The sequence below is a fragment of the Eucyclogobius newberryi genome, unplaced genomic scaffold (assembly GCF_026437365.1).
Source record: "Eucyclogobius newberryi isolate DKJ021-1_F unplaced genomic scaffold, fEucNew1.0.hap1 SCAF_8, whole genome shotgun sequence".
NCBI classification, from domain to species: domain Eukaryota; kingdom Metazoa; phylum Chordata; class Actinopteri; order Gobiiformes; family Gobiidae; genus Eucyclogobius; species Eucyclogobius newberryi.
The window spans coordinates 19,808,170-19,826,011 of record NW_027316500.1 but is presented as its reverse complement, the minus strand read 5'-3'; the positions used below and the strand labels follow the sequence as shown (position 1 = coordinate 19,826,011).

General features: G+C 41.4%; 2 protein-coding genes across 4 annotated transcripts in view; one reads left to right on the top strand and one right to left on the bottom strand.

Annotated features, from left to right (window-relative positions):
- The first annotated feature begins 300 nt into the window (after nt 1-300).
- On the top strand, nt 301-9,273 carry nfkb2 (nuclear factor of kappa light polypeptide gene enhancer in B-cells 2 (p49/p100)). Its single transcript, XM_072437207.1, has 23 exons — nt 301-332; nt 955-994; nt 1,142-1,214; nt 2,091-2,131; nt 2,218-2,316; nt 2,602-2,753; nt 2,832-2,947; nt 3,268-3,426; nt 3,666-3,770; nt 3,854-3,939; nt 4,036-4,174; nt 4,257-4,382; nt 4,592-4,774; nt 4,982-5,123; nt 5,931-6,045; nt 6,174-6,381; nt 6,586-6,755; nt 6,857-6,959; nt 7,114-7,280; nt 7,348-7,429; nt 7,989-8,152; nt 8,229-8,340; nt 8,420-9,273. Exons 1-23 carry the CDS (start codon nt 316-318, stop codon nt 8,485-8,487), a joined length of 2,667 nt encoding a protein of 888 aa, XP_072293308.1. The 5' UTR covers nt 301-315; the 3' UTR covers nt 8,488-9,273.
- The window catches only part of LOC140351385 (PH and SEC7 domain-containing protein 1-like), a 23,861-nt gene continuing 15,283 nt past the window's right edge, over nt 9,265-17,842 (bottom strand). For all 3 annotated transcript variants that reach the window (XM_072437205.1, XM_072437204.1, XM_072437206.1), the window contains 6 exons: nt 13,943-14,136; nt 13,481-13,551; nt 13,260-13,417; nt 12,987-13,131; nt 12,488-12,622; nt 9,265-11,258 (listed from right to left, as the gene is read on the bottom strand). In XM_072437205.1, the coding sequence (XP_072293306.1) occupies nt 10,986-11,258; nt 12,488-12,622; nt 12,987-13,131; nt 13,260-13,417; nt 13,481-13,551; nt 13,943-14,136 (976 nt within the window). In that variant the 3' untranslated portion in view covers nt 9,265-10,985. The remainder of the gene's footprint in view (nt 11,259-12,487; nt 12,623-12,986; nt 13,132-13,259; nt 13,418-13,480; nt 13,552-13,942; nt 14,137-17,842) is intronic.

The following is a 17,842-nucleotide window of genomic DNA, read 5'->3' as shown; positions in this document are numbered from 1 at the left end:
TGTCTGTCGTGAACTCCTGATTTAGATTTACAGAGCTTATTCCAAACTGTAGGACACCGCTGCTCTAGTGTTTACCTGAGTTTACCTGCGGCAGAAACATCTCAAAGTGTTACCCACTATAGGCAACAGGAACATGCTCTGTTGTTCATGTATTATAGCAACTTTCTACTGCATCAACTAAGTGTACGTAGGTGTAATTGGTTCGTCTTGTAACTATGTAAAAAACATGATTGTTGTGAACGATATTTGGACACTTGTGCATGTGCAGATGTGAAACGGAGTTGCTGGATCCTCGTTGAAGAATACTTCGGTGTTATGGCTGGAGCTCTAAGGTACTTTCTGTTGTCCTCGCGTCCATCCAGTGGTACATGTTGTATTCTGCGCTGTGAGACATTATTCTGTTTGATCTGAAGTGTTCAGATATTACGGAGTCTTTCATGGGGACTTTCCATATGCATCGCCTCAGACAGAGCTCTAAATTAAGTCAGTCTCGTCATTTCTGTTATTACCTGTGCGGGTGGATATTTCTATGTTATTGTATGACGGTAGTTTAATGTGTTCGGGAAATTTCTGTGAAAATATTGAGTAGGACTGTTATGAAGCAGCAGTGACGTCAGTGGGTGAAGCCCCGCCTCATTTGCACTGGAGTTCTGGGGGTTTTCCTTGGCTTGACTTACAGGAAGTGAAGCAGAGGAGAGAAGAGTGGAGGAAGACTCTTTATCAGAGTGTCGCCGTGCTCTTTACTTCCCAAGAGTGCAGGTCAGAGTTGATCAGAAGGGTCAGAGTTGATCAGAAGGGTCAGAGTTGATCAGAAGGGTCAGAGGGGGTCAGAGGTGATCAGAGGGCAGCAAAGGGGCTCACAGTTTGTCAGAGGGTTGGCACAGGTGATCAGAGAGGGGAAGAGTATACCTGTGCTGGAGCTGGACGTTAAAGTGGTGTGTTTGTGTCTTTTAGGATGACCGAGGGGCTATTCAACATCTATGACAATGATCCCGTAAGTGCCTCAATAAATGCATTACATTTGTAATCACTACACAAGAAATAAAGTCTAAAGATGTTTAACTGAGTTTAGTTGGTTTGCATGATCTTATCGCCAAAGGATCATTACTGTTCCTGATTGTTCACTCTCTGTCTTCTCTAGTACAACTTCATGCCTGCATGTGAATACATTCCTCCAGTGGACATCAAGACTGAGCCCTATATACCTGAGACTGGTAAACCATCATCTTAGCACATTCAACAGACAAAGTGCAATCAAGTAACTTTATACTTGAAGCTGTTTCTGAATATTTAAAGTATAAACAAATGGCTCGGGTCCTTGTGAATCTGAGGTCGTTTTTACAGTGTCACTTGTTTGGTTGACGTAAAGGAGCTTATGCTGAGAATGCTGCAATTGCGGGAGAAGCAGCTCCAGGACCTGGAGCTGCTACTCCTGCATTCTGGTTCGGGGCAAGTGAAAGCGGCCGACCTGGACCAAGTTTAACATGAGCAAAAGCATTTGTAGCACGTACATTAGGATGAATGGAAGTTGCAGCGCTGCTTTTTGCAACTTGTGTCTAATGAGACGAATAAACATATCACTTCTGCCTCTGTGCAGCAGGTAAAGCCTCTCTGACGCTCAGACAGCTTTGTCTCTGACGCCATCGCACATCACTCAAGGTGCATTTACCAATGCGTACAGCACTGGATGGAGTGAGTGCAGCTCCTTTTGTTGTCATTGAAATAAGTGCTCGCATCTCACGTGATTCATGGTGCACTGTTTAGGGACAATGAGGCCGGCTGCATGTGAACACAACTGACCTAAAAGTCTAGAAAACAAATCTAAATCTTGAGCACACTGGGGCCGCTGCACAGAGCGCACTATCATGTATGAAATTGATCGGAGATTCTGTAGATTTGGTCTGTTGTCTGATTTACTCTAATTGTAAATGGTAAGTACCAATCAAATATTTGATCATATGGTTGATAGTAAATGAATGTGTAATTAACTGAAAAAGTTCATCATCATCGATTATCTCATTATTACGATTACCTTTTTTTTTAATGTTGAAAATTAAATCCAATGATTAACATGTACTTTTGTGCTTAAGCTCATGGTCCTTACATCCAAATCATAGAAGAACCAAAACAGGTAACAGTGCAACAGCAATTCATGTTTTTTTACTGTGTTGTACTTTTTCTTGGTTTTCTAGAATATAACAACTCTTTTGATTTTAGCGAGGCTTTCGTTTCCGTTATGAGTGTGAAGGGCCGTCCCATGGTGGGCTCCCAGGGGCCTCCAGCGAAAAGAACAGGAGAACCTATCCAACAGTCAAGGTATTAAGACTTTGAAAACAAAAGTCACTGTGTGAAAATAATAGTAATATTTTTTTATTTCATTTTTTGCTCTAAAATGCAGGATGCTAGTCTTTGGATAATTATATCTAGTGATACTAGGTCTAGACAATGGACATTTCTTATTCTTTTTTTTCTTCAGTGCATATTGACCAACTATGACTGTATAATATGCCAGAGTTAGGATAGAATTGGCTGGATTAAATTTGTTGTTTGTTGCTACTGTATTGTACTATACTATAACTAAACCGGTAAATGTGTTTGCAGATTAATAATTATGTGGGTCATGCTCGTGTAGAGGTACAGTTGGTCACGCACTCGGACCCCCCTCGTGTCCATGCACACAGTCTTGTGGGGCGGCACTGTAACGAGAGCGGCACATGCACTTTGGACATCGGGCCCAACGACCTCACTGCCTCGTTAGTAAACTCACGGCATGCAAACGTGTCATTCTGTTGTACTGTTGGGTTGGTGTGACGCTGATGTGGTCTTGGCAGGTTCAGTAATCTGGGCATCCTCCATGTGACAAAGAAGGGCGTGGTGGACATTCTGTGCCGCCGGCTAAAGGAGGAGAAGAGGAGGCAGAAAGCGGGCGCTCTCTACCAGCTCTCAGGTAAGCTTTATGCTTCACATCTGTCACTACGGCGGCACAATCTCAAACACAGTGCATATTTGTAACATGTCTAAGAACAATGGAGAGAAGTTTGAACTATGAACTGTTCAACGCAACAATCCCTTGCATTTCAGAACATGTTTGTAGAGGTCTAAATGAGTAAAATGTTTGTGTATAAAAAGGTGTATTCTTGTTTGCCTGACTCCTCAAATACCCACATAATTGCACTGCATCATTTGTGATATGATAATCAATTACAATTTAGATTCAATTCAGATTAAATGAGCAAACATACCTTTCATGATTTTACTTTTGTGCAGATGCTGAGGAGATATCCTGCCTGAAAGAGGCAAAGGAGCTTGGTCGCACCATGGATCTAAACATTGTGAGGTTAAAGTTCACAGCATACCTCCAGGACAGCAATGGAGGCTTCACTCGAGCGCTTAAGCCAGTTGTTTCCAACCCTATTTATGACAGCAGTGAGTTTCTATGCATTTTCATGTTTTTATAGCTTATATTCTAAATGTGCAGTATTTTTTCTTGAATTTTAAATGGTGGGTTGCAATATAACATAACACAGAGGGTCCAATGGATATTTTATTGAGAAATTGTCAACCTCTGCAAAACGTTGAGGTTAACCATAAGTGAAAAACATAGGAAAATCAATATAATACAACATTTTATATTTCAAGTCCCATAAGTAATTATTTGCCTACAGAATCACCAAACGCCTCTAATCTGAAGATCACTCGTATGGATAAGACATGTGGCTCTGTGCTTGGAGGAGATGAGATCTTCCTGCTGTGTGACAAAGTCCAGAAAGGTTCGATTTAGAACAGATGTGATTTTTCAATGGGCATCATTTTAAATATTTAAAATTCTCACTGTTTTTGCTGCTTGTTGTAGATGATATAGAAATCCGTTTTTATGAAGACGATGAAGGCGGGTGGGAAGCGTTTGGAGACTTTTCACCCACCGATGTTCACAAGCAGGTATAGCCTCTCTTACTCATACACTGGTGGCGTGTTTGCAGTCGCGCTCATTGATCCTTCTCACGGTTCATTTTGGATGTTGTTCCATGTCAACAGTACGCCATTGTGTTTAAAACGCCACCATATCACAGCACTGAGATCGAGCGGCCCGTCACTGTGTTTCTGCAGCTGAAACGGAAAAAGGCTGGAGACAGGAGCGACCCCAAGCATTTCACCTACATCCCCCAGGTCCAAGGTCTGCACCGCTCCGGGACACATCATCCCCACTCTACACTTCACTGCGACTAGTTTTTGTGTTGTTGTTGTTGTTGTTACAGACAAAGAAGAGGTGCTCAGAAAGAAGCAGAAGCCCTTGCCGCACTATGAAAATTGGAGAGGCGGAGGGCGAGGGGGCGGAGCTGAAGGGTTTGGGGGCGGAGCCTCAGGAGCTGGTGGAGGGGGAGGTGTGTAACTGGTTTTATAGTGCCCTAAAAGACAAATTCAATTCGATCCTGCTGTTGGATGCAACAGTATGAGGACTAGAAAAAGCCTCACTATTTACTCTGAGAACATGCGAGCTACAGTTTAAATAAACAGTAATAAACCAGTAATAAGAATTGTATGAACTGTGCTTGTAAATACTACTTTTACAAGCGGATCTGTTTCTGTGCAGGTTTTCAGTTTTGTCAGCACATGAACGGAGGAGGGAGCTTCCCTATAGGAGGCTTCACAGGGTTTTCTGGAGGTGCACAAATGTCGACCTGTACTGCTTCAGATCCACAGCAGAGTGAAGAAAACACAAGGCAAACTGCGGGACAAACAAACTCATTACTGCAGCAACGGCTTTTTCAATTGGGTATGGACATAAACATACAGCATATCAGAAAGTATATTTATCATAAGACATGCTATTTTTGGTTGTGTTGCGCATTATTTTCTTCTTTTTTGATGCAGTTTTTCAATTCATTTAATCTCTGTACTGCATTGTTTTGGTCTCCTTTCAGTGGGAAACCAGATTTAACTGAGATTATGCAAATGCTCACATCTAATTGTTTGTGTACAGCGGTGAGCCTGCAGAGCAAAGCATCCCAAAGCGCTAGGCAGACTGCTGCAGCACTGCTCCACTATTGCAGCAGTGGAGATGTCCGTGTGCTCCTGTCCATCCAGAGGCACCTGTGTGGAGTCCAGGATTCTAACGGAGACACGTATGTGCTGACAACTATTACTTTTTTTTGGTTTGGAGGCTTCATAAAACAGGACAGGTGTAGCAACAAGGGGAGAGAAAGGGTAGAGGAAGTTGCCGCCTTAAGCCACCAACAAGCACTGATGTCTATTGCTAATGAGATGAATGCATGAATGTGTTACGACATACACTGCCTGGCCCCCCAAAAAAGTTGCCACAGAAATAAACGGTCACACACATGACCACCTTTAGCTTTGATTAAAGCATGCATTCGCTGTGGCATAGTTTCAATAAGCTTATAATAAAGCTATAATGAAATATTTAATTCAATACCGTGTGGAATTCATTTTTCATCCAGAGTTAAGACTTCTCCAGCTCGTCCCAAACACTCTCACTGGGGTTCACATCTGTAGTAGATTAGTTTCATCTTCTCCTTAGATGTTCTCTCTGCTTGATGTAAATGATTTGACCCTTCTCAAACACACTGACATCTTTACCATGACCACGGGATTTGTCTTTCCACATGGTTGTTTCAGAAATGAGAAGTCACTCACAGTCAGTTGGGTTTACTTATCGTGTTGCAGCTGAAGGATCACACCCATGCAGCAGTTTTCCAGTAAGAGGCTTACCTAGGCATGCCTTTTTGCTTAGATAAAGCCACGGGACAACTTTTTTCTTGGACAAGCAGTGTGTGGAATCCTTTTTATAAAGTGGAAATTGGCCTTTTTTATAGACATGGACTGACCTGATATGATCATTCTGCCCACACTGTCTCCTCCTGAAACACAATCAATGTTTTGTTTTGTAAATGTTTGTTTTTTACCTCCAGACCTCTGCATCTTGCTGTGATTCACCAGCAAAGTGGAGTGGTTCAACAGCTGGTTCATACTCTGATCAGTGGACAACAGCAGAACCTCCTCAACACAGCCAACCATCTCAGACAGGTAAAGCTCTCTACAGCACACTGCCATTTGTGAAGGATTGCAAACATTAAAAATAATGCATTGAACTCTATCTACAATCACTGAACTCCCCAAAAATGTTCACCTCTTGCTTGATTTCATGCTTACAGACGCCACTGCACCTGGCGGTGAGCTCGCGACAGGTGAAAGTGGTAGAGCTGCTGCTTCGGGCCGGAGCAGACTTGAGCCTGGTGGACAGAGACGGTCGGAGCGCTGTGCACTTGGCAGCTCTGAGTGGGGACACTTCTGTGCTGCGCACGGTGCTGGCTCATGTCACAGAAGAGCACGCTTACCTAGTCAACAGCCCTGACTATCATGGTAAGAGCATAATGGCTTCCACACACCAGAGTACAGACTTTCCTCCTGAACCTGTATTAACTGCAGGAGCTTAATTCCAGTATATGGGTTAATTTTAAGCAGTTAATTTCAATGTATGAATTGCCAGACTGTGTGTTTAGCCAAGAGTCCCTCATTTACACACTGTGTTTTAAATTAAAAATATATCTATCTTGTGACCTTCAGGACTGCATCCACTGCATCTGTCCGTCAGGAGGGATGGAGAACGTTGCCTTCGTCTGCTGGTGGAGAGTGGAGCTAAGATCAATGCTCCAGAACAGAAGAGTGGCTGCACTGCTCTGCACCTGGCTGTTACTGCAAACCTTTTCAAGGTTGCATGCACCCTAATCACAGAGGTACGACACATAAGTCCCATTTGTGTGATTAATCTGGACTGATAGACATGTGAACCTCCTTCAAACCTGAGACCGCTGTTCCTCCCTTTATGTGTGTTCAGTTAAAAGCAGATGTAAATAGTTACACGTTTGGAGGGAACACTTCATTGCATTTTGCTGCCAGCCAGGGCTCTCCAACACTCTGCTCCATGCTCATCGCTGCAGGTAAGAGTTCTGAAAGGATCTGAAGGCAGTCCTTTCATTTACAGTTTCAAAATATCATATAATGGACATTTGGTTTATACAAATGAGTGAGATTGCAAACACAAAGACATAAACCAGTGGTGTACACATTCATTAAAAGAAATCTTATTTGCAGGAGCTGATAAAATGCTTGAAAACGATGAGCCTCTCTACTTCAGTTCCTCCTCTGATGAAGAACTGGACAAAAGAGACAAAGAACAGATGGAGTCAGTCTCGCCACCAACAAGCTCCCGAAAAAGACGTGCAGGACACACACCTCTAGACTTGGCCACATGCCAAAAGGTAAGGAGATTAACATGGAGTAAGTTTTAAATCTGATACTAAATGTCCACATTTGTCTTATGTTCAGGTGAGAAACTTGTTAACACCTAAACCTGACCAATCATCAAGTCGTCCCAGCATCAAAAAAACAAAACAGAGCAGCACCGAAGGTAACAAAGTGCCTTTAACTAATTTGTATATTTATGTAATAAACTTGTCAGTCATCAGTTTTCACAGTTGAACCAATTTAGTTAATAATTCCAATAGGTGCATTCAGCAGAGGTTTGACTATGACACCACAGCATTACTATACCTCTTTATAATGTATACTTTATCATCCAACATAGGTTAACTTTGTCTTGGGAAAGTGGTGCTGCATCATTAACCTTCACACATTCAGTAAAACATACAGGCATTGAAAAATATTAAAATAATCCATATTAATTCAAGTACAACCGTGAAGAGGTTAAAAACAATTCCACAAACAGCTATTCCACACAAACATATTTGTTATGATTATGTGTTGATGGTAGCTGTTTTCTTAACTTGTAATGTGAAGTTTATGGTTATTTTGGCCAAATCATCAGGAACAGAAATATGTCTGAGGGCTGCATTTGGCCTAGGCCCTAGTTTGGGCCTGTCTGCATTAAATCTGGTCCCAGCTGTGAGATCCAAACAAGTTTATCATTGGTGTATTTGCTCTTATGATTTGTCCTCACATGGTCTCAGTGGTCTCTGGACTGGACAGTGACACTCTAACCCGTCTGATGGAAGTGCTCAGTGTTCAGGATGTTCCCTGGAAGAAACTGGCTGAAAAGCTGGGGATGATGACCCTAACTCACCTGTATGAAGACAGCCCCATGCCCTGTCATAAACTGTTGCAACACTATCAGGTTAGTGCACAGGCCAAAATGTACTAATGCACTCTTATATATCTGAGGGATATTCACCGAACTACGTGTGTTGTAGCTGGGTGGTGGTCCAGTAGAGGGACTTGTAGAGGCATTTCAGTCTCTGGGCGTGACTGAAGGGGTGAGGCTGCTGAGAGACAGTCAGTCTTGGGAGGACAAGCACAGCACAGGTCAGCTTCCATTTCAACAAAAACAGAAAGAGCACCTCATTGCAGCATGTATGATGTAAACTTTATTGTCTCCCTTCAGACACTACAGTGGACAGTGGATTTGGTAGCCAAGCCATGGAAGATGAGGAACAACCTGTAGCTTCGTAATGAGCTGGAAAGCTGAAAACCGCTTAAAAGCTCTGTCACATCAACAAAATAAAGACTTTGGACCACAAGAGGAGCAAAGGAAGTGGTCAGTCAGTAGAATTCTGACATCTTCTTTACATCTTCAGGACTTAAGTGTGTCATCAGTTCGAGAGGAGCAAACCCAAAGAAGTGGAAGGATAAGCTTAAAATGTGTGCCTTCCTATCGCAATCTTGCAATCTTTGTGTTTAAATTCCTAAATAACATTTTATGATAATATCCCAGATGTAGAGCAGCTTAGCATTGCATTATTGGCAATAGAAGAAACAGACCACAAATGTATGTGCTAATTTGTATTTTAGACTGGGTCTACAAAGTTTATTGTGGACTAAATGAGTGAATATCACCACATTTTAAAATGACCCTTATGTACTTTTGGCTGATAAGAGCTTTTCGCTTTTTAAACATTGGGCTCTTACAAATTTTAAGACGTTACATGAATAACAGGGTTGTCTTCTTTTCAAGTCTGGCATCCAAAACAACTGGTTGTGTCATGTTAGCCTGCCAAGTCCTCATTTAGAAATAAGATATAAGACATCTTTGGTTCAGAGGTAGCGCCCTCTTAGTGTAACTTAGTGTAATGAAGTCATTATGAAATGAGAATTAAGTGTCCAGAAAGTGTAAATTAAATTCCTAACATGAATTGTATTTAATTGCTCCTAGTTTGTTGGGAGTATATTTCTATTGAACTATTTGAGCAACTGAGTCGTATTGTTTCTATTGAAATAAAACAAAGAAAGTATTTCAAATATTGTTTATTGTTCTTTGACATGATACAAATACAGAAACCAAAACTTGAGGTGGACATTATGTACAGCTGCAGCAAATACTCGCAAGGCTAAAAAAATAGAATCTCCAAAATATATTAACTTTTGCTGTTGATTGAAAGAATAAATAAATTGCTTATTTTGAAATCGATTTAGTATTTTAAAACAATAACCAAGTACCCTAAAATGCAGCCTATGCTAACGGCAATATGGCTTTTAAATGTGAAGTAATGAACACTTCTGCATAACAAGGCTTTCAGCTTCAAGTTGGAATGGCGCTGCACAGTCCCATAAATCAAACTACCATTTAACCTGCATAAAGTGTTAAACACAATACACATTACTGTAGGAAGGGACCGCACGAGGCACAAGCAGAAGGGCGTCCCCTGGTGCTTGGAACGGCAGCGACGCCATCTCTCACAAAGCATAAAGTAGTGTTTAGTAAACAATTTACAAATGAAGAGAATTTGTGCCCAACACAAAATAACAAGTGCAGCAACTTTAATTTGTTCATGGTTAATTTAGCACACAGCAAAAGTCTGACAAAAAACAATCACATTTGTAAAAGTTAGATAGTAGGTTTGGGGTTTGGAATGGATGTTTTGTTGTGGACCCAAAAACCCTGCAGTGCCACAGCAAATACTAGTGATATCAAAGTCAAGTGTTTAAAGAGATGCTTCCTTTCTCATGGACCTGATCTCACTTCAATTGGCTAAATGGGCTGAAATAAAAAACAAAATAAATTAATTTTACACTACTCAAAAGTGAATCATTCAGGCCAAGCCACACTCTGCATCAGTCAATACTCGGATTAAAGTCTGAATCAAACTTCAACACATTTCAGATCACATGTTGAACTAAAGTTAAAACATTTCTCCAGCAGTGTAATAAGGATTTTGTCGCATCTAATACTCGAGTGACCCCATAGAGAAAAACACCAATGCATAATAATAGTGTATTTTAACTATATTTCAGGGAATATGTAAAGGGGAATGTAATATGTATTTTGGCTTTTTTTCTACAATATACTGAATATAGTGTATCTACAGCATTGCAAAGCTTGGTCCGATTATACTTTACAAAGCTACAGCTCAAACTATCAATACAGCACTGTGATGCTAACTCAGAAAATAAGTCGGAAAAATACAATCCACAAAATTTTTTTTAAATAAAAAGCACAAAAATAGTTTAAAGTGCTATATCTTCAAAATATAAATGTGCTTCCTTGTGAAAAAAAAAACACAACACAAATGTAGGTTGAAAATGTGTAAGGCTACAGCCTTGAGTCAAATCTCCCAAACAGCAACACTAAAGTGCCCATAGAAGGTTGGTTAGTGTCCAAAAATGTGCACTGGTCTCACATCTGCCAGAGTAAATTGTTAACCTGGCTGTGATTGTGGGGGCAGTGAAAACACACTATAACTGGAGTGATCGGCTCCACGTTCTGTGCATCAAACACAGTACATGAGCTGCACAATTCCTTACCGTCATTAAAATGGACAATAAAAGAATATAAATGTACCTTGACATGATCAGAAAGGAAACTGTATAAAGCTCCTGTTAAACTCCACAGGTGAAATAGGCGTTTTGTGGAGTGAAGGAGGCAATACTTGTACAGCATCTGACTAGTTTATTTATTACACATATTCTTTCTTGACCTCCAGCAGGAAACACATGGATGTTTCCACTTCACTCTAGGATACTTCAGTCTTGCTTTCTGCTTTGCTGTCTGGCTTGGACCCATTCTGGCTCTCCTCTTTGGTCTGAGTCGAGGTGATTTTGAGACTCCTGGATCTGCTGCTTGGGCCTCTGTCCTTTAAAGAGCTATACTGGGGCAGGGCGGGGCTAGAGTGGGCTCTGTGGAGACCACCTTCACTTAACAGACGGGACTCGAAGGCAGAGAGGTCCTCTGTGGCAAACTTGAGCTTTGCTCTCATCAGCATGGCATAGGTGCCATAGCGAGTTTTCTGTGGAAAAAAGGGATGACTTTAATGTGTGGCAGACACTATAGACTATCAGCGTGCAAAGGACTCAAACTGATTCATCACAGACTCTCATTTACTTGAGGAGTTTAGTGTAAAATACAAATAATATATTTTGAATATGACCACTACATGCGTTTTGGAACACTGCCAATGCTCTAAAGCATTTGTACTTTACATGACAAAGGTTTTACGAAACCTTGTTGTCGTTTCCCGTTTCTTAAGTGTTTCACCATAAAGTAACAAAGCATTCCTATCAAAAAAAGTTTGTGGTTGTTTTCTCCCTCGAGACCGAGAAGCTACAGTTTATGCAAGTAAACATATGTAATGAATCAAACAACTGGAAATATATATATTTTTTATAAAACGTTATGTAAAAAGTGAAGACTTTAAATTTACAGTTTTCTTATTTTAACTGAAAAACATGGTAAAAGATCAGTTAAAACATGGTGATGTTTTAACTGTTGTGGATGAGGTTGTACTCATGCACAACCACTAGACTTAAGCGTGCATGTTTAGAGCACTTTCACTGAGGGACAGCTGCTCTTGTATGTTTGCTACTACTAAAACTTTAGCCGCTTTCAGATCTTAAACTGTTTGTCAGTTCAAACAAAACATTTTCAGTCAGACAATCTTCTACACCAGGACACTTTATTCTACAGTGCTGCAGGTTTCACATAAACCAGATGATGAAGCCAAAGTGTCTCCTAAGCTTAAAATGTAGTCTTTAACTGGTAAAACATCTGTAATCTTTAAGTAATCCCTATTGTTCACTATATATAAATATTTGATTTATCAATGCTAGCCATGTCATATACTTGACTCGTGGGGACTCGTGTTCAGATTCTAAACAAATAACATTTTAACGAGAGTCAACATGAGGGGCAACGTGGGGGGTCGAGAGATGACTTGGAAGATGTTGATTTTAGAGTTATGACACTGTTTTGAAGTGTTTTTTAATTAAAAACTGTATATTTTATTAAGTAAAATTACTTAATAAGTCACTCAAATAAACACAATTATACCAAATTTTAAATGTTTTGCGACTTGAAATTATCACAGATTTTAGCAGTGGATTGGTTACACGATTATTTTGGGGTTCCCAACCTGAAAAGTCTACTGGATACATAATTTGCCTTTGAAACCTAAAGTTGATGGAAGCTTCAGTTTGCCCATACCTTTATGTTTATGTATGTTGTGTTAACCCAGCATACCTCAAACTCCAGGTACTCCTGCCGTTGCCTCTGCTCCTCTACATCCCGACCTTTAACCTTAGAATCTGCGATGAGCTCAGCCAGCTCAGCGGACACGGCTCCGAATCGGTTTTCATGGGACTTCACCTGCTCTTCCTGTGAACATTGTATTTTGTATTGTTGGAGTTACACTATATCACTTAAATCTTATCATTTGCATCGAAAGGAGTGCGTACCGTTAAAAACCCCTGGGAAAAATCAGTGCTTACAACATGGAAGGAGCTAATCAAAACTAAACAAAGATATTAAAATCTTAAACTGGTTGGTTGATGACTAAGGTTTTCTACCAAATAGAAGTGACTTGAGATTCAAGGTCTGGATTACAAATTTACCACAAAAATTACCACATTGTAAAAAGATAACCACATGAAAAGCTTTGATATGTTGAAGGAATCCTTTGACTTGGAGAAACAGGACTTTTTACAAATAAGGAGTTATTATAACCAAGAGGAGTGTGTACCTGGGACAGTTTGGTGTTGGACCCTGGCAGAAGGGGTCGGCTGAACCTCTTCTGCGAGCCAATGGCTGGCGGGAAGGGCGGAGCTGAGAACATGGCTGATACTATATTAATGCGTGTGATCCAGGACTGCATCTGCTCTGCACTCCTGCAACAATACACAGCACATTTTCCCATGCAGAGTGGCTATTACTTAAAAATGTGTTACTTAAAAATGAATGTTCACACGTTTTAAACTATAGATGTACAGTTTCTACGGTAATTGAAATGCCGTACGGAGCCTGGAAGAGGAACACCCTCCAGTCGGCTGTCCTCAGGTAGAAGACATTTGCTCGTTTGCTGTAATCCACTGCTCTCATGGCCAAAGAGTGGTGGATAGACACAGCATTCTTCAGGTCCTCCTGGGTCAGCTCTTGTCCTGAACGGTACTCCTCCTGCACAGAGCATTGGTTCAGTGTGTTGCCCTGTGTTCACCGTGTTTGTATCTGGGAAAGTACCTTCTGCAAGTAGAGCACCAGGCCCTTCAGCGTGGCATAAAATGACTTCCATCCCCTTTTCCCTCGTGGAGCTGGGGAAACACAGATTTATTGTTTTTATCTTTAGCAACACATTCTTTTCTCAGTCATGGTAGACATGAAATTTGGGCTGAAATTAGTATTGCTCTAGTCTAGTAAATTTTTTTGTTCAGCTTTCAGTTTTCTTTTTACACGACCATACACACACAAAATCAAGATTATTTATGATTTGCTTATACGAATGCAACAAACTTACTGGACACAGACTGAACACTGTTCATCTCTAGAAAACAAATTATAAAAGCATCACATGTGGTTTAGGTTTAAGATAAGATAAGATATTCCTTTTAACGTACATTAGCATGTGACAATTTAACATTGGTATGCAAATCAAAAACACAAAGACATATTTAATTTGCTTTGCTGTGATGATGTTGTACATACTTCTCTTGCCATCCTGGTCAGCATGGACTTTGCGCACCAAGACTCCGCTCTTGTAGAGTTGTTCGTTGGCCTGCTGGGCCATGCTGAGCAGAGGGGTCCCGCTTGGGCCCTGGCGCTTCAGTGTGTGGGACGCAGAGTCTTTTCGAGCGTCTGGTGCCACAATGGTCCCAGGCTTCTGCACTTCCTCCTCATCACTGTGGCACACAAACAATATTTATAGTACAACGTTTTATTTTAGTTTATCAAAGAGAAATGCAAATGGTCATCATCTGAACTGACCCTAACATGGGAGGTCCACGGGCAATAATAATAATAATTAAAGCCGCAAGCAGCAATGATCGGCCCTCGCCACGCTGCCGCCGCCGCCACGCAGCAAGAGGAGGGGGCGCTAACGCGCCCCAATGGTCCTTTTATTACGCCTACTGCTGAATCCGTGACGCTGTCACATCTTCTCCCCTTTGTTTTACCATCAAAAAGCAATTTTATTTTGAATTCTTGGCAAAATGTGCGGCTTTGCCGCACAGACACTGTGACTTTTTGAATAAAAATGTGGATACCTTTTGATGGTCCACCCCTGAAGATGAGTCTCACCAAATTTCAGGTTAATAGGGCTAACGCCCTGGGAGGAGTTTGTGAAAGTCTAAAGTGTAAATGTTCTGGCGATTTCCCCATTGGAATAACGTGGGAGGTTTTGGTCATCGCTACGGCAACGCCATAACAATTATGACATAGGTCTCATTGACTTTTTTGATGGGGATGCCAAAATTGAGTTGTGTGTCAAATTTCATATAATTTCGCAAAACTAAACATTTAACCTCCATATAAAATCTGTAGGGGGCGCTGTGGCGCCAAATGAATTTATTTCACTTCAAGTAGGTTTAGGGCAAAGAGTTTAACAACTGTTTCTAATTTGACGCAATTCGGACTTTATCTGCGCAAACGGCAGAAATGTTAAATTTGGGAGACCAAATTTCAGCTTTTTAGAGCCAACGCCTTGGGAGGAGTTCGTAAAAGTCCGACGTTTGGAAAAACTCCCGAGTCATGTTTGAAGCAATTTGGTTGGGTGGACGGCGTTGCCGTAATAATATTACGGCATTTCATGATTCTACGATCAGATTTTTTTTTGGGTCATTTCCTATCTCTCAATGCATTTTTGGTACATTTGGGGGGCGCTGACGCGCCAATTTTTTATTTTAGAAAAGGGAAATAGCCAGAACGTAGAGAGGCACGATTTTTAGAGGTGTGCAAATTTTTATGACTTTTCGTCAATGTTCACTGGGTGAAAAATAGGGGGGTTGGTCCCGAGGAGGAAGAGGAAGAGGAAGAAGAGGAAGAAGAAGAGGAAGAAGAGGAAGAAGAGGAAGAAGAAGAGGAAGAAGAAGAAGAAGAAGAGGAGGAAGAAGAGGAAGAGGAGGAAGAAGAGGAAGAAGAGGAAGAAGAGGAAGAAGAGGAAGAGGAGGAAGAAGAGGAAGAGGAGGAAGAAGAAGAGGAGGAAGAGGAAGAAGAGGAAGAAGAAGAAGAAGAAGAAGAAGAAGAAGAAGAAGAAGAGGAAGAAGAAGAAGAAGAGGAAGAGGAGGAAGAGGAAGAGGAGGAAGAGGAGGAGGAGGAAGAGGAGGAAGAGGAAGAAGAGGAAGAAGAAGAGGAGGAAGAAGAGGAGGAAGAGGAAGAAGAGGAAGAGGAAGAGGAGGAAGAGGAGGAAGAGGAGGAAGAGGAAGAAGAGGAAGAAGAAGAGGAGGAAGAGGAGGAAGAAGAGGAAGAAGAAGAGGAGGAAGAGGAGGAAGAGGAGGAGGAAGAGGAGGAAGAGGAGGAGGAGGAGGAAGAGGAAGAAGAGGAAGAAGAAGAGGAAGAGGAAGAGGAGGAAGAAGAGGAAGAAGAAGAGGAAGAAGAAGATTACCGTTTACAACGGTAATGTTCCATTTTCCTACTACTAATTAGTATGCACGGGGCGTGCGTGAGTGAAGGAGTGCGTGAGTGAGTGAATAATAATAATAAATATAGCCGCAAGCGGCAATGATCGGCCCTCGCCACGCCGCCGCCACGCCGCAAGAGGAGGGGGCGCTAACGCGCCCCAATTGTCCTTTTATTGCGCCTACTGCTGAATCTGTGACGCTGTCACATCTTCTCCCCTTTGTTTTACCATCAAAAAGCTATTTTATTTTGAATTCTTGGCACAATGTGCGGCTTTGCCGCACAGACACCGTGACTCTTTGAATAAAAATGTGGATACCTTTTGATGGTCCACCCCTGAAGATGAGTCTCACCAAATTTCAGGTTAATAGGGCTAACGCCCTGGGAGGAGTTTGTGAAAGTCTAAAGTGTAAACATGTTCTGGCGATTTCCCCATTGGAATAACATGGGAGGTTTTGGTCATCGCTACGGCAACGCCATAACAATTATGACATGGGTCTCACTGACTTTTTTGATGGGGATGCCAAAATTGAGTTGTGTGTCAAATTTCAGATAATTTCGCAAAACTAAACATTCAACCTCCATATAAAATCTGTAGGGGGCGCTGTGGCGCCAAATGAATTTATTTCACTTCAAGTAGGTTTAGGGCAAAGAGTTTAACAACTGATTCTAATTTGACGCAATTCGGACTTTATCTGCGCAAACGGCAGAAATTTTACATATGGGAGATTTCTGAAATTCTAGCTACAGTTTGCGGCTTCGCCGCACAGAGACCGTGAGAGGTATCAATGTAATTTGAATAACTTTTGATGTCCCACTCCTCAGTAGCATTTTCACCAAATTTCAGCTTTTTAGGGCCAACGCCCTGGGAGGAGTTTGTAAAAGTACGACGTTTGGAAAAACTCCGAAGTCATGTTTAACCATTTTTGAAGCAATATGGCCGACATTTGGTTGGGCAGACGGCGTTGCCGTAATAATATTGTTTACTTCTCTTTTTTTTGGGTCATTTCCCATCCCTCAATGCATTTTTGGTACATTTGGGGGCGCTGACGCGCCAATTTTTTTATTTTAGAAAAGGGAAATAGCCAGAATGTAGAGAGGCACGATTTTTAGAGGTGTGCAAATTTTTGTGACTTTTCGTCAATGTTCACTGGGTGAAAAATAGGGGGGTTGGTCCCGAGAAGAAGAAGAAAGAATAATATTCCGATGCGAAAACAATGTTTCCCATTTTTCAAATATCATAAACTATACATTTTCTCATGGTGTGGGTCCCTGGTCACTGACGGGTACTTTCGATAATTTTGAGTGGGCTCCGCCCACTTTGTGTTTTTGGCCCTCTATACAGTAATAATGTTCAATTTTTGCATTACATGCTTATATGCACGGAACATGCAAGAGATGGGGAACGTATTCGTGAAGTACTTAGCGCAAATGAGTGCTTTATATGGGGATGACGACCGCGAATGTAAAGTGCTCGTTTAGTGCAAACTTTTGCACGGGCTTCGCCCGTTTACAACGGTAATGTTCCATTTTCCTACAACTAATTAGCATGCACGGGGCGTGCATGAGTGGAGGAGTGCGTTAGTGAGTGTTTGGAAGTGGGCGAGCGCTTCGCGCTCGATTTCGTGCGCACTACGTGCGCACTTTCGCAGCCGTGCTTTGCACGGCCTTACGAGACTAATAGGCCTCTCGCCAGCTTGTGGCGCTCGGGCCTAATAATAATAATAATAATAATGATAATACAATGCTGCAGGTTTAATTTTTGTCAAATTTTAGATTTTAGAGTTTCATGCCTTCATAACATTGTTGATTCATTTCTCACTGTGGCCCTTTGCGCCTCTTCAATACATTTGTTTGCTGTGTGTTTTTTTAAACGGTGGTCCAAGTTTATTTTTCTTTCTAAAAGCTGAGGAAAGCATATACTTCTTGGGTCCGCACTAATCTCACCAAAATCCATTAATTATAAAAATAATGTACGGAAATTCTAACATT